This window comes from Dreissena polymorpha, chromosome 10 (assembly GCF_020536995.1).
Source record: "Dreissena polymorpha isolate Duluth1 chromosome 10, UMN_Dpol_1.0, whole genome shotgun sequence".
NCBI lineage: Eukaryota > Metazoa > Mollusca > Bivalvia > Myida > Dreissenidae > Dreissena > Dreissena polymorpha.
In genome coordinates this window covers 10746359-10770817 of record NC_068364.1, presented here as the reverse complement: position 1 = coordinate 10770817, position 24459 = coordinate 10746359, and the positions used below count along the sequence as shown (strand labels likewise).

The window sequence follows — 24459 nt, the reverse complement described above, 5'->3', positions numbered from 1 at the left end:
GCACACATCTTTAATTGGTACAATACTCTTCTTTTATCCATTTTTTTGGCTGTGTATGTCTTTATAAAAACTTATGTTAGCAATAGTTTGCTTTTCAAATGTTTGGTGGCACATGCTGGAAAGTTGGCAAGTTATTGTTAGGAGTATTACTAGTATGTTAAACAGGGAGCAAATGAATAAAGTGATTAAAACTGACACAAATGTTTTGCAAAATAACCCCTCTGATGACATACAAAAGAGCCATGATGGCCCTAAAGAGGTCTTTGAGAACAAGGTAAACTAACTGGTGAACCTTTGTATGGTGACCTAGTTTTGGAATACATATGAATTTACCTAGGTATTGTCAAAAATAATAATCTAATAATAAGTTCATCATGATTGAGTTAAAAATAAGACCTAAAGGTTTTCAAACAAGAGAGCCATGGACCCTTAGGCGCTCAACTGAGATGAAAGAGAACTGTGCTATTCTGAACTAGTGTTAAACAGTTTCACTATAGCGAAATATAATGAAAACTGACCCGCATCCTGGCTGCCAAGTTTTCTAATTCTGCCCAGATACCATGAGAACAAGTGTTCTTACCCAGTTTCATATAGATTGGACCATAAATTTGACTTCTAGAGTGTTATCAAATTTTCACGATAGACATATACAGAAAACTTCATGGCAGAAATGCTTTTCAACAGACCAGAACCATTTTCAAACCAAGCCCAGATATCATTTGAACAAATGTTCCTACCAAGTTTCATAAAGATTGAACTAAAAATGTTACTTCTACCGTGCTAACAAGATTTTACTTCAGGAACTATAGCCATATAAAAAAAACTGCCCCACCCCCATAGCGGCCTTGTTTTTCAATGGACCATTATCCATTTAGGCCAAAGACACCAGTTTCAAATTGATTGTACTAAAATTCTGACTTCTTCAGTGTTAACATTTTTTACAATAGCTACTACAGCCATATCAGTAAAACTACCTTGACCGATGGTATCCATGTTTTTTTTTACAGAACCCAACCATTTTCAAACTAGATTCAAAATTGACCAAGTTATTATCAAAGGTTAACATTCTAAAATAGTTTCATCATAAATGTGGATAAGGTTCTTCCTAAGATTTGACCTTGTGACTTAGTGTAATGATGCATGTGAGCCTCATTCAAGATTGAGTTGTTCAAAATAGCTCACCATTAGCACTTTGTGATCGGGTGAACTAAAACAATAACACGTGGAAAAACAGAGTTAAGATGAAACATGCAAGCAATGTAAAATCATATCCACAAGTTAACATGGATGCTCAGCACTGATAAGGTAGGATTCATGCAAAAATTATCCATGCTCATTCCTGCAAATCTGCTATTATATTAGAATGTCATCGTAATGTCCCAGTCCAGTCAACACAGCAATCAACAACAATTGTTAACAAATGGGGCAAGAAGTTGAACATTAATATAGGGACAGAATTATTGTCCAACAAATCCAAAAAGTATACATGGTTTATTTATCTTTCCAACCAAGTATTAGAAAAAAAATTCAATACGAAGACAGACAACAAACAGAGCAAGGAGACAACTGTTAAGGCAAAGATTTTGAGACCTGAAAGGCATAGATAACATAACCTTGATATTATATGTAATGCAGCACCCATCACACATCCAGATGAAAGACAACAGACATGGTATTTCCCAGACATAGAAGGCAAGACATGTTCACAAGACCTGAAAGAAGCGACGTGTAACATACTTGGCACACTGCAATTTCTCAAGCCTTCACACTGTGTAATTCTGGGATACCTGACAAGCCTTCACACTGTTTCAATCTGGAATACCTAATATGCCCAGATCACGGAGTTGCTTTTGTATCCGTTGAAATAATCGCAGACCTTTGGACTTTTTAAGAGGAGCCACTGGTTTATCTGCTCCCTTGTGAGCCACAGCTAGCTCCCCGCCCCCTTCCTCACTGCTAGGGGACATGTCACGCAGTGAAAGCCTCACACGACGCTCTGTCCGTGGGGAAAAGGGGGGCCTGGTTGCCATGGGCAGGTACTGATTCCTTACAACGCCATTTATACCTATGTCCTCCTCAATGTCTCGGGGTAAGAAAGGGGTTGGTTTGAAATACTTGGGTAGGCGGGGCCTAGAGGGGGGCGTTGATGTGCAGGAGGAAGGGGGTGTTGTCGAATAATAACCACGGTAACTAGGCGGGGTGAGTGGAGTATCTTCTGATGATTTACAGCTGGATGCAGATGAATGTTGCAATCTAGAAACTGTGCAAACACAAATAATTATGTGTTCGTTCTCAACCAAAAAATTACAAGTGATATCTTTTACTTGGTGATTCTCTAGGTAAGTATTAAATACCTAAGTTTCTAAATTATACACATCTGAAATTATGCACTTGCAAAGGGAACAAATGATACATATGCATCTGGCAAAAGGATTTCAGTAATTTAAGTTTGTTTTACACAAATATATTAACAAACACTACAAAGCATTCACAACTAAGATGTTTTTGAAAGCAATTCAGTATATAAACTATTGTATGCTAATGAACATTATAACTTCTAGCATAACTAAGCTATTAATATGTAAAGAAACAAATGTCTGAGAATTAGACTGGAATTGTTGTGTTTTCAAACTTTTGATTAATATCAAACACAAACATAAATATAGTTGTCGTCTGGCATAACAATTTACTCTGATCATAAAATTCTGGACTGTGGACTGCACAGCTTTTTATTGACCTGATATCACAAGATGTGAGGGGTCAGTAATGTGGGGGGTCAGTAATAAACAATTTAATGAATTAAGCATGCAGAGTACCACTCATTCGGAAGAATCAATGTAATAATATGAGAAAAGGTAGCTTTACTGTATCTTATGAAGTTTTCTAGTTTACTCCTGCGGCAACATTTAGCGTTAATTAAGTTTCATGAAAAGAAAATATTATGGGAAAATAATATTGATCATGTGACCTGGCTTAGGCAGTTAAAAACAAGTAATCTGTACGAGGTAAGATGCATATTTATATTACACTACTGCTATGCTCTCCGACAAAATGTGCAACATAATTATTTAATAAGAAAATATTATTCAAAATTGAATATTTCAGTTTATACCATTATATAACTAATAAGCATTTCACAGTACAAGCACAGGTGAAATGAATTTCATTTGTATTTAGAAGTCTTTGCACATGAGAGACCATGCACAATTACCGATGTGTTTGTATGCTGTCTTTGGTGACAATACTGGTATGCGCAGTACCGACTGAAAGCTTGTAGGACTGGATGGTGCTCTGCGGTTCCGAGTCTGCAGTAACGGACTGGCAGGGGCCGTGCGCGACCCCACTGAACAGAAACATTCACCATGAGGGATCCAGCACATTATTGGGAAACAGAATATTAAAACACATATAATAAACCTCTTCTGTGGCATATTAAGTTGTAATCGTTCTCAGCAATATAAGCACAATAACAGTCCTATTCACAAAAATAGTACATTTGACTGAACACAATACGTCTACATTGTCTAAGTTACCACAACACAGTACAATATTTAAAGAATGCCTTAGTCTAACACTCTATCAAGCCAGTATATATAGATATCAAAGCATATATAAAGGGAAACAACCTCTACAAACATCTATCTAAATAAGATTGGTGTAATCACATATTTAAACAAAAATTTCATTTAAATAAATTTATCCAAATGTTTACCCATTAAAAAATATCAAAATTACATTTAAAAAATGCAATTCTTTGTTATTTTAAACATTTATTGACAAATATAACATAACAAGCCAATTTGTTCTTCACACAGCATTTAAAAGCAGTTGAAACCCGATGGCTGGAATGCACGGCTGGATTGCGCTTGGGTCGAATTTCCATGTGGCTCAAACTCTCCTCAAACACTGTTTTTTTATTGCTATATATTCATATCAATTTCTGCCTGACAGCTCAAATTCCTAAGGGTCGAATTATCGGATGGCACGTAATGTTTTCACAGTCCTGGCCAAAATGTTCACACATTTTTTTGTTCATTTGGCTTGAACTTGCTTTGGGTCACATACAGCTGTTGATCAATTAGGAGCGCTTTATTAACTCTTTCCCCCATAAGAAGTAAAGTGAAAATGGCAATCAGCATAAAACCAGAACAGCCTGCGAGTAACTCGCGGTCTGTTTAGGTTTAATGCTCTTAGCTACAATATTGCAGTGTTTGTAGATGATGTATTACTATGGCTGGAATGGCAGCATCCCAATATGTACTATGTCAACTTGATGGAAGAGAAAACTTTGTATCTATACATCATGCCATTAAAAAAAGAAAAAAGCAAATAAACAAATATGTTGTGCTGTTTAATATTTCAGCAATTTGCATGTAATGCTTATGTATGTTTTGTTTCTTTGTGCTGTTCCTTAAATGTGCTTTGCAAAAATGGGCTGATATATTCTACATTTATAATATGATACTTGTTTGATTGTATTTGTAACTGTTTTAAAATATTGATAAATAAAAATATCAAGTTTATATTTGGTTTTTATTAATTGAAATGCAGAAAGTAGTACAGAGTTTAGGCAGTATGAATGTTGCTGTTGGTCGAGTCGTGTTCCAGCCATTGGGTTTCCACTGTATATCAACTGGAGATGTAAATCTATTGCAGATTCCTGTTAGTAAACATAAGTATATTACAAATAGATTGGTTCAAAATCCGAATGGCTCGAAACTTTGCTGTTGGTCGAGTCGAGTTCCAGCCATTGGGTTTCCAATGTATATTAATTTTAATAGCCTTAGATGCAGTTTACTACACAGATTCAATATAACTGTCGATGAATATAAGACTATACAAAATGACAAGAAAGAGATATAAGAAAGAGCTTTAAAAGATGAGTAATGATGTGTTGATGTGCTTCCTCTTACCAATATTTCTGTTTACTGTGACTGTCATGGGAGATGTCTGCTGGGAGAACAAGAACGGTTTGTAGGGCTGGCCTGACTTCTGATCACCTGCAAACAGTAAACAGTAAAAATAAGTCAATACATTTGGTACAGGATGACTGGTACAGGGCACATGATCAATAAACATGTAACAAGAAATGTTGCACAGCCAATGCATCTGGTACAAAACACCTGGTATGTGAAACACAGTCAATACACCTGGTACAGCACAGTCAATACACCTGGTATAGCAAAAATAGTTTATACAACTGGTACAGGACACACAGTCAATACACCTGGTACAGGACAGACAGTCAATACACCTGGTACAGGACACACAGTCAATACACCTGGTACAGGATACACTGTCAAGACACAAGTGACATGACAAACAGTCAATACAACTGGTACCGGATACATAGCCAATACACCTGGTATAGGACACACAGTCAATACACCTGTTACCAGACACACACAGTCATTAACCTGGTACAGCACACACAGTCAATACACCTGGTACAGCACACACAGTCAATACACCTGGTACAGCACACATAGTCATTAACCTGGTACAGCACACACAGTCATTAACCTGGTACAGCACACACAGTCATTAACCTGGTACAGCACACACAGTAATTAACCTGGTTTAGAACACACAGTCAATACACCTGGTACAGGACACACAGTCAATACACCTGGTATAGCACACACAGTCAATATACAAGATACAGGACACACTGTCAATATATCTGGTATATGAAACACGATTTAATAGGCCTGGTGCAGGGTAAACAGTCAAAACACCTGATACACGACTCACCGTCAATACACCTGGTACATAACACACAGTCGATACGCCTGGTATATGGCACACAGTCAATACACCTGGTATATGACACACAGTCAATACATCTGGTACAGGACACACAGTCAATACACCTGGTAAAGGACACACAGTCAATACACCTGGTATATGACACACAGTCAATACACCTGGTATAGGATACACAGTCAATACACCTGGTATATGGTACACAGTCAATACACCTGGAATATAAGACACTGAGTCAATAAGCCTTGTATATGGCACACAGTCAATACACCTGGTATATCGCACACAGTCAATACACCTGGTACAGGACACAGTCAATTCACCTTGTACAGGACACACAGTCAATACACCTGGTACAGGACACACAGTCAATACACCTGGTATAGGACACGAAGTCAATACACCTGGTACAGGACACCACAGTCAATAAACCCTTTACCTATTAGATACGTATTTTGACGCATTTATAGTCCCTAACAGTCAATACACCTGGTACAGGACTCGCAGTCAATACGCCTGGTATATGGCACACAGTCAATACACCTGGTACAGGACACACAGTCAATACACCTGTTACAGGACACAGTCAATACACCTGGTACAGGACACACAGTCAATACACCTGGTACAGGACACACAGTCAAAACACCTGGTATATGGCACACAGTCAATACACCTGGTACAGGACACACAGTCAATACACCTGGTACAGGACACACAGTCAAAACACTGGTATAGGGCACACAGTCAAAACACCTGGCAGAGGACACACAGTGAATACCCCTGGTATTTGACACACAGTCAAAACATCTGGTATATGGCACACAGTCAATACACCTGGTACAGGACACACAGTCAATACACCTGGTACAGGACACACAGTCAATACACCTGGTATATGGCACACAGTCAATACACCTGGTATAGGATACACAGTCAATACACCTGGTATATGACACACAGTCAATACACCTGGTACAGAACACACAGTCAATACACCTGGTACAAGACACACAGTCAATGCACCTGATACAGGTCACAGTCAATACACTTGGTACAGGATACACAGGCAATTCACCTGGTATATGATACATAATCAATATACCTGGTACATGACTCACAGTCAATAGACCTGGTACAGGACACACAGTCAATACACCTGGTATAGGATACACAGTCAATACACCTGGTATATGGTACACAGTCAATACACCTGGAATATAAGACACTGAGTCAATAAGCCTTGTATATGGCACACAGTCAATACACCTGGTATATCGCACACAGTCAATACACCTGGTACAGGACACAGTCAATTCACCTTGTACAGGACACACAGTCAATACACCTGGTACAGGACACACAGTCAATACACCTGGTATAGGACACGAAGTCAATACACCTGGTACAGGACACCACAGTCAATACACCTGGTACAGGACACACAGTCAAAACACTGGTATAGGGCACACAGTCAAAACACCTGGCAGAGGACACACAGTGAATACCCCTGGTATTTGACATACAGTCAAAACATCTGGTATATGGCACACAGTCAATACACCTGGTACAGGACACACAGTCAATACACCTGGTACAGGACACACAGTCAATACACCTGGTATATGGCACACAGTCAATACACCTGGTATAGGATACACAGTCAATACACCTGGTATATGACACACAGTCAATACACCTGGTACAGAACACACAGTCAATACACCTGGTACAAGACACACAGTCAATGCACCTGATACAGGTCACAGTCAATACACTTGGTACAGGATACACAGGCAATTCACCTGGTATATGATACATAATCAATATACCTGGTACATGACTCACAGTCAATAGACCTGGTACAGGACACACAGTCAATACACCTGGTATAGGATACACAGTCGATTCACCTATTATAGGACACACAGTCAATACACCTGGTAGAAGACACAAAGTCAATAAACCTGGTACAGGACAAACAGTCAATACACATGGTACATGACAAACAGTCAATACACCTGGTACATGACACAAAGTCAATACACCTGGTATTTGACAAACAGTCAATACACCTGGTACATGAATCACAGTCAATACACCTGTTACAACACACACAGTCAATAAACCTTGTACAGGACTCACAGACAATATACCTGGTTCATGATACACAGTCAATAAACCTGGTACAGGACTCACTGTCAATACACCTGATACAGGACTCATAGACAATATACCTGGTACACGACACACATTCAACTCACTTGGTACACGACACACACTCTATTCACCAGGTACAGGACAGACATTCCATACACCTGTACCAAATTGTATTGCTGTCAATAGCATAATTACAGCTCTACCAAGTTTTACTGTTGACAATAGTGGTATTTCATTTGTATTATGAGTTGCTGCTGACAAAAGCAGCAATACAAATGTACCAAGTTTTTCCATCAACAATGGCATCATTAGAACTGTAGAAAGTTTTTCTATTAACAATAGCAACATTATTGTTGAACCAAGTTTAACTGCTCACAAAAGTAGAATTAAAACTATACCAAGTGTTCTCTGCTCATAAGAGCAGCTTGACAGCTTTACCAAGTTTAGCTGCAGACAATTACAGCATTACAGTTGATTTAAAGTTTTAACTACTGACAATACTAGCACATTGCCACTGTATTAGGATAAACTCCTTACAAAAGCAGCATTACAATTATACTAAGTTTCTTTGATGACAAAAGCATCATTATAACTGTTAAGTTTTACTACTGAAAAAGTGTCATTAAAACTTAACCATGTTTTCCTTTTAAACAAGAGGGCCTAAAAGGCAAAAAGTCGCTTACCTGAGATACAAAGCAACTGACCTGTTTTGTGCAGCCCAAGATATCATTAGAACAAAATGTTCTGATCAAGTTTCATGAAGAGTGAACTATTATTGTAATTTTTGGAATGCTAACAATTTTTTACTATAGCTATTTAACGATAACTTCCCAGCCCCCAGGCCCCAATACTTTTCGGCAGACCAGAACTATTTTCGAACTCATCCAAGATATAATAAAAACAAATGTTCTGACCTAGTTTCATGAAGAATGGAAATAAATGTGACTTTTAGATATATAGTTAACATGTTTTTCAACCAACCTGAACCATATTATTGGGAAAAATCTTCTAACCAAGTTTCATGAAGATTCAAGCAACTGAAACCATTTTCAAACTTGTCCAAGATATCAATGGCATAAATTGTCTATCCAAGTTTCATGATGATCAGACAATAAATGTGGCCTCTAGAGTGTTAACAAGGTTTTACTATAACCATATCAGAAAAAATCCCCCCCCCCCCCACCAACCCAGCCATGTTGTTCAAAATACAAGAATTATTTTCAAATTAATCCAAGATATCATTAGAACAAATGTTTTGACCAAGTTTCATGAAGATTGGACTATAAATGTGGACTCTAGAGTGTTAACAAGTTTTTACTATAGCCATATAAGTTAAAATTCCCATCCCCTTGGCGGCAATGTTTTTCAAACAGCCAGAACCATTTTTAAAATCATCCAAGATATCTTTTGGATTAATCTTCTGACCACGTTTCATGAAGATTGGACCATAAATGTGGACTCTAGAGTGTTAACAAGTTGTTTTCTTTTAGTCATATATAGCCATATAAGGAAAAATGCCCTGCCCCCTGGTAGCCATGTTTTGCAAGTAACCATTTTCGAACTCATCAAAGATACGATAAGGACGAATCTTCTAACCAAGTTTCATCATGATTAGACAATAAATGTGGCCTCTGGAAAGTTAACAAGGTTTTACTATAGCCATATAAGGAAAAATGCCCCGCCCCTGGCAGCCATGTTTTCCAACCAACTGGAACTATTTTTGAACTTGTCCAAGATATAATTGGCACAAATCTTTTGACAATATTTCATGACAAGAGGGCCTGAAAGGCCCAGAGTCGCTCACCTGAGATAACAAGATATTATTGGAACAAATCTTCTGACCAAGTTTCATGAAGATCGGAAAATAAATGTGGCCTCTAGAGTGTTAACAAGGTTTTACTATAGCCATATAAGGAAAAATGCATCGCCCCCGTGGTGGCCATGTTTTTCAACCAACCGGCGTCATTTTTAAACTCGTCTAAGATATTATTGGGATGAATCTTCTGACCGAGTTTCATGAAGATCAGACAATAAATGTGGCCTCTAGAGTGTTAACAAGATTTTACTATAGCCATATATATAGCCATATTAGGAAAAATGCCCCGCCTCTTAGCCGCCATGTTTTTCAAGCAAAGGTAACCATTTTCGAACTCATCCAAGATATCAATAAGACAAATCTTCTGACCAAATTTCATGAAGATTGGACAATAAATGTGGCCTCTAGAGTGTTAACAAGGTTTTACTAAAGTCATATAAGGAAAAATACCCCACCCCCTGGCGGCCATGTTTTTTAACCAACCGGCATCATTTTCGAACCCGTCCAAGATATCATTGGGATGAATCTTCTGACCAAGTTTCATGAAGATTGGACAATAAATGTGGCCTCTAGAGTGTTAACAAGATTTTACTATGGCCATATACAGCCATAAAAGGAAAAATGCCCCGCCCCTTGGCAGCCATGTTTTTCAAGCAAAGGTTACCATTTTTGAACTCATCCAAGATATCATTGGGACAAATCTTCTTTGCAAGTTTCATGAAGATTGGAAAATAAATGTGGCCTCTAGAGTGTTAACAAGGTTTCACTATAGCCATATAAGGAAATATAGAGAAAACTGCCCCGCCCCCTGGCGGCCATGTTTTTTCACCGATCTAGACCATTTTTGAACTCGTACCAATGTTTTGACCAACTTTCATGATGATTGGGCAATAATTGTGACTTCTAGAGTGTTCACAAAGTTTCTCATAGCCATATAAGGAATACTGCCCCGCCCCGTGGCGGCAATGTTTTTTCAATGGACCGGAACCATTTTTGAACTCAACCAACATATCATTTAGACATTTTGATAAAGTTACATGAAGATTGGGCATCAAATGTGACTTCTACAGTGTTCACAAGATTTTTTTTTTTTTTACCGAGTGACCTAGTTTTTGACCCAGGATGACCCAGTATCGAACTCAGTCGAGGTATCAATGGGACAAATGTTCTGACCAAGTTTCATGAAGATCAGACAATAAATGTGGCCTCTGGAGTGTTCACAAGGCAAAATGTTGACGACGCACGACGGACGACTGACGATGCACGACGGACAAAAGGCGATCACAAAAGCTCACCATGAGCACGTTATGCTCAGTTGAGCTTAAAATCAGACAATAAATGTGGCCTTTAATGTGTTAACAAGACAAATTTTGAAGCCGCATGCAGCAGGACACAAAGGGGATAAAAGGCAATCACAAAAGCTCACCATGAGCACATTGTGCTCAGTTGAGCTGAAAAAGCGCATTACAACACAGGGGTGTGATTGGGGCAAAGTCAGAGGGGAGGAAAATTCAGTTGACTGATTTTGACTACGCGAATGGCGCGCATAACGCAATGACAAACATAAAAACAGACATTAAAATAAACAACTTTTTGAACTTCATAGCAATATTTCTTTATAAAAACCTGTTAAACTTCACATTAATCATACTGAGGATGCAAATTAAACAGTTAAGTAAGTATTTATTGTGATCAATAGCAGCAGTTTTTCAATGTATTGAATGACAGTTAATAGACTAAATATAAACAAACACACTTGAGTGTTCTTCTGGTGTTAATGATGTATTAACTGAGTTAAATTAATATATTTAATGTGTTTACCTTTCAATATCTTGCATTTTACATCTTCACTCAGTTCAAAGCTATTTCAGTTAACTGAACAGCGTGACATACATAATAACGCAGAATATGCATATAAATCTGATTATACACAGACCCACAGGCATATAAAAATCAAATCATGTTTGTCTATTTCCTTGTTCGAACGATACTCTCTAAATTGTTTTAGGCCTACTTTGCGAGTAGACTACACTCCAATTTGCAAACACTGGTTTCCGTGACACAAATTCAATTTCAGTGAGCACATTTCTTAACAAAATATGTGTTGCTTGTATCTAAAACGTAGTCTTTTTTTGACAAACACATTTAATTATTCCTATCAGACTAGGTGATGTCAGTCGTTTATTCGATTGCTATTTGTTATTTCAATTATCTTAATTTTCTCTTCACAACGGCACTATTTGCAAACAAATCATAGAACACATTTTAAGAACACGATTTTAATTGGAAGATTGGGAAACGACAGCCAATTATATGGCTCGTTTTAAAAATGCTTAGGCAGAATCTACCAGTGTAAAATGCGGAGAGATTTCGCGGGCTGCGGATATTTCGGGCCGCTTATGAAATAGGTCCGCGGAATCGGTGGTAGCCCCTTTCCCCCAAATTTTTTAAAACGAATTTACGCAAATCTCAGAAGTGACATCCGGGACAACCCGATCCGCGGAAATCCGCGGATCCGCGGAAAAATCACACCCCTGCAACAGTATGTTTTACTCTTGACAAAGTCAGTTCAAACGCTGAAAATAACAGCATAAAAACTGTGCCTAATTTAGTTGCTGACAATGTCAGAATCACAGCTGCACAAACTTCAACTGCCAATATTAATATAATTACAAATGTTTCAACTTAAACTTCTGAAAATAAAACACAACATGATCATTTTCCAATTTTAATTGCTGAAAACAGCATTTCAGCTGTACCTAGTTTAACGGATGGCAATATCAACTGAATCTCACATATAAATTTGTCAAGTGTGTTTTTACAATGCTGAATTAGATCATGTGTATGTGACTGTTCAATTGAAGCAGTCAAGCACAACAAACCCATCTTCCAGCACCGCTCCTCTGGCTCCCAGTCAGTTGAATACAAATCCATGTCTCCCCATGAACACAAATACCATGTTATCAGACAGAACAGCCCTCCTCTCTTGTACTGCCTTCATGCACAGTTCTCATTCCAACCACAAACAAATATTATGAAAGCTTTCCTTTCCTACAGGCCACAATAAATTACTAGCTATCACACACCTCTTAGTTTGTTAAGGAAATTTGATTTCATTCCAGGACTTTTCTTGCAATTTTTGTTTTTTGCACCCAAATGATGAGTCACGCAGGTAACATTCTTAGAAAGAATTTATAAACAAAGATATATTCCAAGTGTCTTTCCATTATTACATAGCCTGTCACTTTTGCTTTAGCCCAGAATAAATCCAGGTTTTGTTAGTTCTCCATTGTGCATACATAAAACTGCTTCACATAGATGCACATTAAATGTTTTTATTAGGTTTAAATTTTATCAGCCATAACTTCAACATGAATGCTTATAACTTGAAATTTTTTAGCTCACTTGAGCACAAAAATGTCATGGCGAGCTTTTGTGATCATCTTTTGTCTGTCGAGCGTCGTCTGTCGTGCATCATCTGTCGACAGTTGTCCGTCTTCAACATATTGCCTTGCTAACACTCTAGAGGCCAAATTTTTTGTCTGATCTTCATGAAACTTGGTCGAAAGCTTTGTCCCACTGATATCTTGGTCAAGTTCAAAGCTGGGTCACATGAGGTCAAAAACTCTGTCACTAGGTCAAATTAAAGTTAAGCTTGTAAACAATCTAGAAGTCATATTTATAGTCCAATCTTCATGAAACTTGGTCATAACATTTGTCTTGAACTCTCAGCTGAGTTTGAAAATGGTTCCGGTATGTTGAAAATCATGGCCACCAGGGAGCGAGGCAGTTTTCCTTATATGGCTATACATACCTTATATGGCTATATATACCTTGTTAATTTTCTAGAAGTCACATTTATAGTCCGATCTTCATGCAACTTGGTCAGAACATTTTTTCTGATGATCGTTGGGCTCAGATAAAAAATCGTTAAGATCTGTTGAAAAGCATTGCCGATAGGGGCGGGGCATTTTCCTTTATATTGCTATAGTAAAACCTTGTTAACATTCTAGGAGTCAAATTTATAGGCCAATCTTCATGAGAATATTTTTTCTAATGATAACTCTACTGAGTTCTAAAATGGTTACGGTTCATTGAAAAACATGGCCACCAAGGGGGCCAGGGCATTTTTCCTTATATAGCTTAATTAAAACCCTGTTAACACTCTAGTTGTAACGAAGATTTTTGTGAACAATGATGACCATGATGATGCTGATACTGATTATGATTCAGAAACATTAACAACAACCCAAATATCAAATGATAATAATCCATTACTCAAATTATTTATTGCCATTACTTCAGATTGTATTCTGTATTTTACAGAAATGCAACATGGTTGTAAAACCAGTAAAACAACATGAATTGTTTCATATTAATCTTATTTGACCTATCATTCACTTATCCTACTCTCAATAAATCTCATTTAACCTGTGAATACATTGTTGCAGTACCATAGTGTTGATTGATGCCTCCTTAAATAGCTATGTGATGATTGTGTAACAGGCTTACAGATCCTTGGTATTTGGCCCCCAATTAACTGGGCACTCACATCAAAGACCTTTGTCTTGATGTCAGATGGACATCATTGATAAGATGGACTGCTTATACAGTTTGCATTCAGTCAGTAGTTTGTGTGTGATAATCAAAACAGGTTTTGTTGTTGTTTGAATTGGAAATTTAATTGCAAGGCGAGTCTGAAAATTGGTCCAGTAGTTTAACGAGAGCGCCGATGGCGTTAAAAGCATAGGTGCAAGATACAGGGAAGAATGGCGTCACGTGGTATAATGTAGTTCGATATCGCCATCCGCGAATTTCTCAAATCAATAATTTCAAACAATTACCGACTATTTAAATAGATAATCTTTCCATTTACATCAGTTTCTGAAACGCTTATGAAAAATAATTACCCAAGCCTTTCAAAATTTAAGCACGGACAGATCTGTATCTTTTCACAAATGAAAATAGACGCTACCCTATTCGTCTGCGTCAAGAATTTGTCGTAAAACTTGTGGTAAGCGTTAGATGCAGACGTGCACAACAGATTGAGTTCTGAATACAGATTTCTGAATGCAGATTTTTATAGAAACTCCTCAAAGCAGTTACTTCCCTTGCTTCGCCCGGTCAGTAACTTCTAGTATAAGGGAGGCCACTGCGTAGGAGATTGAGATTTATAGTGCAGATAGAATTGTTTTACGAACGAAATTTGTTTTAGGTTATAAGAAGATTTTTTGACATAAAACGGTCTTAGAAAAATTCACTAAAAACGGTGTCAGCAATATTCTTGGAAGAAAACGTTAGAAAAACGTTTCCAAATTTTTTTTGTAAGAATCACCATATACTAAATTAAATAGATATTTCGTCTGATTTTTGATCAGGTAAGGCTTCATAATGGGTAACCATTCGATGTGGATTTTTGAAATGTGGTATATACCATAAGCATAGGTGCGTAAACGCACCTATGCTAAAAACACTGTCCAAAATGTGAACAATTGGGTGTCAGATGTTTGGTACCTTAAAAGAAGATCAATTTTTATTTTTTAGTAGATGTCATAATACTCATTTACTTCCATATTACCGCCTTTGATATATGATTACAATTCAACATATTTATTATGCAACAACTATTTCATGAACACTCAATCTATTAAAAAAATACAGTTGTTTTCGGTATATAAAGCTGTTCTGGCTAACTAGTTATCCCCTATAACATCCAAAAATGAGATGCTTAATTATCTCTAAATCTCAAAGCTGGACAACAATTTAATTACATCCATTTTCTTTTGATGATTATTCTAATCCAGAGCGGTCACCATAGGATAACATATGCCCCCAAAAAACGCTTTTTCGAAACCTAAACGCAGATTTGGAAACCTAACTCGGACCCTAAGTTCAAGGTCAAGGTCAAAGGGGTCAAAATTGAATGTGCGAATGGAAAGGCCTTGTCCATATACACATGCATACCAAATATTAAGGTTACATCTGAAGTGACATAGAAGTTATGAGCATTTTTCGAAACCTAAATGCAAAGTTTGACAGACGGACAGACAGACGGACGGATGGACGGACGGACAGATGGACAGACGGACAGAAAAGGGATCACTATATGCCCACCTTCAGGGGCATAAAAAATACTGTCCTCATATTACTTTATTCCAAAATAAACCTTTGTCACAATGGGAAACAAATGTCACTTTAAATAAACATAATCAAACACACACAAAAACTACTTATAACGCATGTTTGTATATATCTGCAACAACTGACTTTTTCTTTTCACAAAACAATGTTACAACCCTTGCTTAATGTTAATACTGCTCAGGTGAGCAATCCTAGTGCCACCACAGCCCTCTTGGTTACATTTCTTGTCAGACTATACATTGTCTGACCAAATGTTTGTGAAACAGTTACAAACAACAAATAGAAATGCCATATCTGACAAAGTACAAGACCTGGAAACCAGGATGTTAAACAATGTCATCATTTAGCACTTGAGACGCATTTGATAAACAGAAACAATTTAAACCATTTTACGTAATTCGCTTTTGATACTTTCATATGGTCAAAATACAAATAATATCAATATAAAATATAACTATTAATTACTCTATGATATATAAATAACAAACATTATTAAGTATTTCTGTTTTTTCTCAGAAAATAATAAATGTCTAGAAAAAAGTAATAAAATTCTACATACAGGTGTGTGATAAAACAGATAGAAACATAAATAGCTAAATTCTGGAAACGGTAAGTTTGCCATGCATAAAATGTATTGGAATGCATACTTGAGTCTATTCCTATACAAGCTGCTTGTTACATGGAGTTAACAGGGTGCAGAGATACAAACATGATTAAATGTTTATATAAGTTCTAACAATAATTTTATTTAAATATATTAATTAAATACTGTAAAGATACTCAAGGAATGTCAAATTATTATATATTATTTTTCCATCTGACAAAAACTTATTTTCAATGAAAACAAGTAAAGAACTTGTGCTCATAAAATGTTCATTACAGAAATGTACAGAAATGCCAATTAGATCATTTGATTTAAGTACACCAATATTATGGCTTAATATTACAATGTATCCTTGCTGACCTGTCAAAGGACAACACATTTACAATAACCAGTCAAAGTTCAACACATGTACAGTGATGGCTTAATAAGACAATGTATACTTACTGAACAGTCAAAGTTCAACACATGTACAGTGATGGCTAAATCTGACAATGTATACTTACTGAACAGTCAAAGTTCAACACATGTACAGTGATGGCTAAATCTGACAATGTATACTTACTGAACAGTCAAAGTTCAACACATAAGTTCAACACATGTACATTGATGGCCAAATATGACAATGTATACTTACTGAACAGTCAAAGTATAACACATGTACAGTAATGGTATGACAATGTGTACTTACTGACCAGTCAAAGTTCAACACATGTACATTGATGGCTAAAACACATGTACAGTGATGGCTAAATATGACAAAGTATACTTACTGACCAGTCAAAAGTCAACACATGTACATTGATGGCTAAATATGACAATGTGTGCTTACTGACCAGTCAAAGTTCAACACATGTACAGTGATGGCTAAATATGACAATGTATGCTTACTGACCAGTCAAAGTTCAACACATGTACATTGATGGCTAAATATTACAATGTATACATACTGACCAGTCAAAGTTCAACACATGTACATTCATTCATTAAATAATGTTACTAGCACAACATTGCATTGTTTTTTATTTTACAATAAATCCCAGTAATCATAGGTTCTTCTTGCTACAATAACTGACAAGTCACTGAACTTGGTATGCCATATAATGAATAGATTCATCTGTTCTGGAAAAGTTTTTTATCAATGATAATTCTTCTAATCAATACCTTACAATGAGTATAAGTCTCATAAATACATTTTTGCAGAAATGCATAATTAAGTTAAGTGACCAATAACAAAACAACATAACATTGTTAAATGTGTTAAAGCAATACATTTTTGACTAAAAAGACAATTAATGCCATCAGTCTAGAGCATTAAGACAATTAATGCCAGACATTTTGGATTGAACAGAAAATTTACACCATACATTTTGAACCAAGAGAGGATAGAGTCTTTCATCATAACTTATCTGGAGCACTGCATCAGAGGAAATATGGGAAGAACATTAGTCTGACCAACTAGAGTAAGGTGACTATGGGCCCTTCTCCATGAATAAGAAAGAAACCAATAGCAATAGTATTGAGAAACACATCATCTGTAGATGATTGTGCAGTGGTAATTTGGAAATAATTCTTATCTTAAGCTAAAGATGCCCCCACCACACATTAGGTACCCAAACATAGGGCTGCTTTAGCAGATACAACAAGCAAATTTGTTGAATTGATATCCCCCGCCATTATACTTCTGGACACAGACATGGCTCCGGACACACAAAAAAAGCATTTTTCAAAATACAAAGGGCCATAACTCCGTTATTATTCAATGGTGTACAATGCCATTTGGCGTGCATCATCCTCTTATCCATATATATACTCATACCAAGTTTCAATGAAATCTGTCAAAGCACTTCCAAGATATGGCTCCGGACACAAAAGTGTTGGACGGACGGAAGGACGGACGGACGGACAACGCCAAAACAATATCCCTCCGCCTATGGCAGTGGATAATGAAGAGCAAACAACAAAACATTTGAATTTGCCCACCAAAATTATCATATTATCTATTCAACTCAGGATAGTTAAAAGCTTTATTTCTTTTAGTATAGAATCATACATAATAATCATACGAATTGAACACTGAATAATGATTCCCTTCAAGCAAGAAAATGAAATACCATAAAAAAGGCAATCTAAAAGTAAAGATCTTAGAGTGAGTTGTCTCCCATGTGCTAAGAAGCTTTTATAACAGCATTCAAATTTTGTTTAATGAAAATGCACTACATTTTTTTAACCAGGGGTTAAGAGTGAGTTGTCTCCCATGACCAACAACGTATTTATTCAACTTTCAAATTTAATGCCCAGGCTTTCCCCAAAGAAGAATGACATGATGGACACAGGGGTGTGCTTGAGGTGAAGTCTGAGGGGAGGAATATTCTGTAGACTCATTTTGACTAAACAAATCGGGTGCATAATGAAATGACAAACCTTAAAACAGACATTTAAATAAACACCATCTTAAACGTATTAACAAGATTCGTTTATGAAAACCTCTTTAAATTCACATTTAATATATTATGCAAAGTCAACAGTATTAATTGTGATCAAAATGTAAGTGTGTTCCTATCCCTGTGAACGACGACGACAATCTTTCATGTGAGCTCAATGTCTTTAAATTCGAAATCAGGTCAACAATGTTACAGTGGGGGCATAAAAATCAATACAGACATGCTTTCCATGTGTATGGCGTGATGTTTTACATTGCCGCATTAATTTCGCACACTTTTTGTCGGGACAAAAGGTCAACATAAAATACATGATGATTGTTTATTTTAAGCTAGAATTTGTAAACGTCGCGTTAACATAAAGAAATCAGAAGTGTGTTTCGGATTACAAATAGATTTCCAGTTGATGTCGCGCGTGGGAAGTAAACACCACTAAAAATCGTTCAGCGCTGTTACCATATATAATTGCTTGATTATAAAATATATGAAATTTCTATATATAGCTTTATGATAATTCCATTTCTGGCAGTGTGGTATCGAATGAGCTGTAAACTTTACAAACTGCAGATCCTATTATAAGAATACATTGTGGGCAGTTTTTATTGAGTTACTTGAACTGGCATTTATAAGGTGCCCCCCCCCCCCTAAATTTTTCTCAACGCATTAACACGATTTGGAAAAATGGCCTCAGTGGGGACACCAGAACCGGATGTCCCGTTTAACCCGGAAAACTTTAACCCATGTAAATGATTTACATGAAGCCACAAATTGTTTACAAAATGTATGGTTTTTGGCCCCTAGGTACTGAAGATGGTACCAGCTGTGAATCAGTTGAGAGTGAATAACCCTTGTCATGATGATTTCAGTGGTTTATAGCAGTTTGTAGGCTTTGTCATACCAACCAAACTAATCAGTTCCCAGGGTGTACTCATCCAAGTGGCAAGTTACTTAAGAGACTGATGATGGAAACTAGGTGTAATCCTCTGGCAATTGTGCTGTTCATGCATAATGTTGTCTAAACATTTTTTCTATAAGTAAAACGCTTCAGCAAATTATCATGGAGATTATAAAGCACAGCTATAAATTGTATAATTCTAAAATTAGCATAATTAAATGTGTAATCCTAATCACACTTCCGAATTTTAATGTTGTCACGATGTTAACCAATTCTAGCTTCCAATCAACAGTGCTCATGTACACTTATCTTGAAGACTTTTCTAAGGCATCACTCTTCAGACTTCAATATCTCAGTTAAGACTTAAGATTTTGACTACAGTCTGTGCAAGCTCATGATACAAATATTCATCTACTATGACTGGACACTTTCCAATGTGGGGAAGGTAATGGTTTCATCTTTAACCAGTGGAAGTGTTAAAACTTTGTAATGACTGACTGGCCTGCAACATGCCATATGCGCATTTGCTTTCTTAAAATATCCATCTATATGGTTTTTAAAAATTAATTTTATGTTTTCATGCTGTAAGAAACCAATGATGAAATTAAACTAAAATTAGAATTATATTGCGTTTCCACTTTATCAGATACATTCTGGAAAATATATACAAGAGGGCCAAGATGGCCCTAGTTGGCTCACCTGAGAGGAGTCGGTTCATTCAATCTTTACCAAATGTCAAAACTTGACCTAGATATTGTCCATAAAAACATCCTGGTCAAGTTTCATCATTATTTCATCTGCGAGTCATGATCAATGTACCTATGAAGTTTCATGATCCTAGCCGTAAGCATTCTTGAGTTATCATCCGGAAACCATTTTTCTAAGTTGAGTCACCGAGACCTTGACAGCCATTGTGTGAATACGTTTTTTTGCACTGTGACCTTGACCTTTGACCTAGTGACCTGATAATCAATAGGGGTTATCTGCCAGTCATGATCAATATACCTATGAAGTTTCATGAACCTAGGCATAAGCCTTCTTGAGTTATCATCCAGAAACCATTTTACTATTTCAGGTCATCGTGATCTTGACCTTTGACCTAGTGACCTGAAAATCAATAGGGGTCATCTGCGAGTCATGATCATTGTACCTATGAAGTTTCATGATCCTAGGCATAAGCGCTCTTGAGTTATCTTCCGGAATCCATCTGGTGGACGGACGGACCGACATGAGCAAAACAAATATTGTTTTGTTTTCTTCGAAAGGGGGGGGGGCATAATGAGAAAACTGCCCCACTCCCAGCAGCCATGTTATTCAACTGACAGGAACCATTTTTGAACTCAACTCTCGTATCAAGGAAACAAATGTTCTGAGCAAGTTTCATGAAAATTGGGCCAAAAATGTGACTTCTACTGTGTTCACATGTTTTCACTATATACATATAGAGAAAAATGCCCCGCCCACTGGCGGCCATGTTTTTTCACCGATCCCGACCATTTTCAAACTCATCCGAGATATCAATAAAACCAATGTTTTGACCAACTTTTATGATGATTGGGCAAAAATTGTGCCTTCTAGAGTGTTTACAAGGTTTCTCTATAGCCAAATAGGGAAAACTGCCACTATATACATATAGCGAGAAAAATGCCCCGCCCACTGGCGGCCATGTTTTTTCACCGATCTCAACCATTTTCGAACTCGTCCGAGACATCAATTGAACCAATGTTTTGACCAACTTTCATGATGATTGGGAAAAAATTGTGACTTTTACAAGGTTTCTCTATAGCCAAATAAGGAAAACTGCCCCGCCCACTGGCGGCCATGTTTTTCAACGGATGGGAACCACTTTTGAACTCAACCAAGATATCATTAAGACAAACATTTTGACAAAGTTACATGAAGAACTTCGGGCATGAAATGTGACTTCTAAAGTGTTTACAAGGTTTTTCTTTTTTTTGACCTAGTGACCTAGTTTTTGACCCGGCACAACCCAGTTTCAAACTCGGCCGAGATTTCATTTGGACAAAGCTTCTGACCAAGTTTCATGAAGATGGGACAAGAAATGCTGCCTCTAGAGTGTTAACGAGCAAATGTTTACGGACGGAGGGACATACGACGGACAAAGACCGGTCACAAAAGCTCACCTGAGCAATCAGGTGAGCTAAAAATATAGGAGAAAGAATACTGATGGTTCATGCCAAACGTTACATCTTCTTGCCTTTTGGTGTTGTTTCTTAGATTTTTTATATTTAATTATACAAGTGTACTTAAATTATGTGACACAGAGGCGCAGCCAGTTTTTACCCCAGGGGCATAATTTGACCAACCTTGTAGAGGCCCAATAGATGATGATAAACACCTAATATTACATCTCTGAGCCTTGCAAATTCAGGAGATTAAAAAAGTTGGAACCATTTTTTTAAATCAGCCAAGATTAATTACAACATATATTTTGACCAAGTTCTATGAAGAATGAACAGTAAATATGACTTCTAGAGCGTTTAAAAGATTTAACTATAGTCATACAAGGAAAACTGAGTCCCCCCCCCCCCCTCTCCCCCTTCTGGCCATGTTTTTTAACAGACCGGAACCATTTTGGAACTCAGCTATCATTAGAACAAATGTTCTGACCATTTGAAGATTTGACTAAAACTGTGACTTATAGAGTGTAAACAGCTTTTTCTTTCATTTGTTTCAGTGACCTTTTTGACCTTACATGACCCAGTTTCAAAATAGCCCAAGACATCCAGTGATTTTTTTTGCTTTAATTTGTTACAGCCTGTGCCTTTTGAATTGGGAAAATTAGCGCGATAAACCGTGAAATTGGGAAAAATAGCGCGATAAACCATGAAATTGGGAAAAATGAAGCATTATAAATAGGATTATAAGTAACAGAAGTGATATTGTTTTTAAGTGCATGTTCAGGGAGTTTTCTAGAAAAGGAGTCTGGTCAAATTGTTGTTTTTTTTAATCAATAAATGTGGCAAGTTTGTTTTAATAAATAAAAGTGGCAAGTTTGGGTATGATTTATGGACAAAAATGACTAAATTCAAGTTTTGTAAGATGTTTAAAAAATAAAGTTGAGATCTAGATTTAAGAAATCATAATTAAGTTATATGAGACTTCTTTCTAAAAAAAAAAAAAAAAAAATTTATTATTTTTTTTTTTTTTTTTGGAAGTTGGGCTTTTTTGGGGAAATTTTGGTCAGAATTTTGGGAAAAAACGTGTATTTTTGCGATTGGGAAGCAGCCGAAATTCGGCTGTAAATTTGAGCAAAAAAAATCACTGACATCATTAGGACAAATCTTCTGACCAAGTTTCTGGAAGATTGGACAACAAAATAGTAGGGATGGCAACGAATACCGATATTGGTATTCGGATATTCGGTCATCCTTCCGAACGAATATTCGGATATTCGGTCAACATCTGTTAGAAAAAAATCAACTTTGTTTACCGTACCATTGCTCCATGAATTCTACTTTCGTTTTTACCGGAAGTTCCCCTTAAGTGACTAAATATTGACACAGCATTGCCGTCGCAAATTGTTAAAATTGAATGACGAAAACTGTTTTTAAACTTCTAATATTGTACATCAACAATAGAACGAGAAACATAATATTTACATGACGACAAAACAATTACATAACAAAACAGTTAGATCTATAAATAATTTAAGCTGAACTTAAACGTAGTATTTACATAGCGAACACGTGCTTTAATATTGTACATCAACAATAGAACGAGAAACATAATATTTACATGACAACAAAATAATTACATGACAAAACAGTAAGATCTATAAATAATTTAAACTGAACTTAAACGTATTATTTACATAGCGAACACATGCAAATAAAACACCGTTGCCACATTTAAAAGTCACTCGGATCGGCGTCACTGGGCACATGAACATTGTTCTTATTTAAAAACACGATTGCGTCGACCAGATCACTGGCGAGTCTATTTCTCCGCAATAGCACATGTAATCCGTTCACTTTCGGAAACACACTTTCTTAGGAGTACTCAAAAACGATGACATTGACGACTGTTTCTTAGAGTCCCCAGCATCATACGAAGATGCAGAAGATGGATGTTTGTTACTAATATGATTGAGAAGATTGGACGTCGTATCGCCCTGGATGTACGTAAGATTAACTCCACACAAGTTACACGTTGCCGACTTCTTATTGGATGATCTCGTGAAATACTTCCAAGCAGCGGAAGGTGTAGGTGGCACTTTGATTGGACAGAGATTTACTTTATGCGTGTAGCAATGATAATATTTTCAATTAAATGAGGGCGAAATACCAAAACATTTCTTTAAATATAATACCTGATTGAATATTGAGTAATTAATTAAAGTTTGGACCATACGATACGCAAATACTCATTAGAGGTTGAGTAAATTATTTTCTAACAGCTTTTTTGATTGGACAACGTGATTATAACCATACGATCTTTTTTGTTTTTCACACCAAGTCGGCACTTCCTTTACTTATTTAATCGTTGATCATGTTAAATGTAATTCGAGTTATTAGATCAAGACGGGTCGGTGTTTAAATTGTCATACGGTCTTATTTGTTTTTTTTACAACAAGTCGGCTTTTCCTTTACTCATTTAATCTTTGATAATTTTAAAT

General features: G+C 36.6%; 1 protein-coding gene across 16 annotated transcripts in view; it reads right to left on the bottom strand.

Moving 5' to 3' along the window:
- Positions 1-24459, bottom strand: part of LOC127847484 (sorbin and SH3 domain-containing protein 1-like) — a 379963-nt gene that overhangs the window by 245455 nt on the left and 110049 nt on the right. For 14 of the 16 annotated variants that reach the window (XM_052379427.1, XM_052379439.1, XM_052379429.1 and 11 more), the window contains 2 exons: positions 4914-5000; positions 3212-3343 (listed from right to left, as the gene is read on the bottom strand). In XM_052379427.1, coding sequence (XP_052235387.1) covers positions 3212-3343; positions 4914-5000 — 219 coding nt within the window. The remainder of the gene's footprint in view (positions 1-3211; positions 3344-4913; positions 5001-24459) is intronic. The other 2 variants (XM_052379436.1, XM_052379444.1) reach the window with 1 other exon arrangement.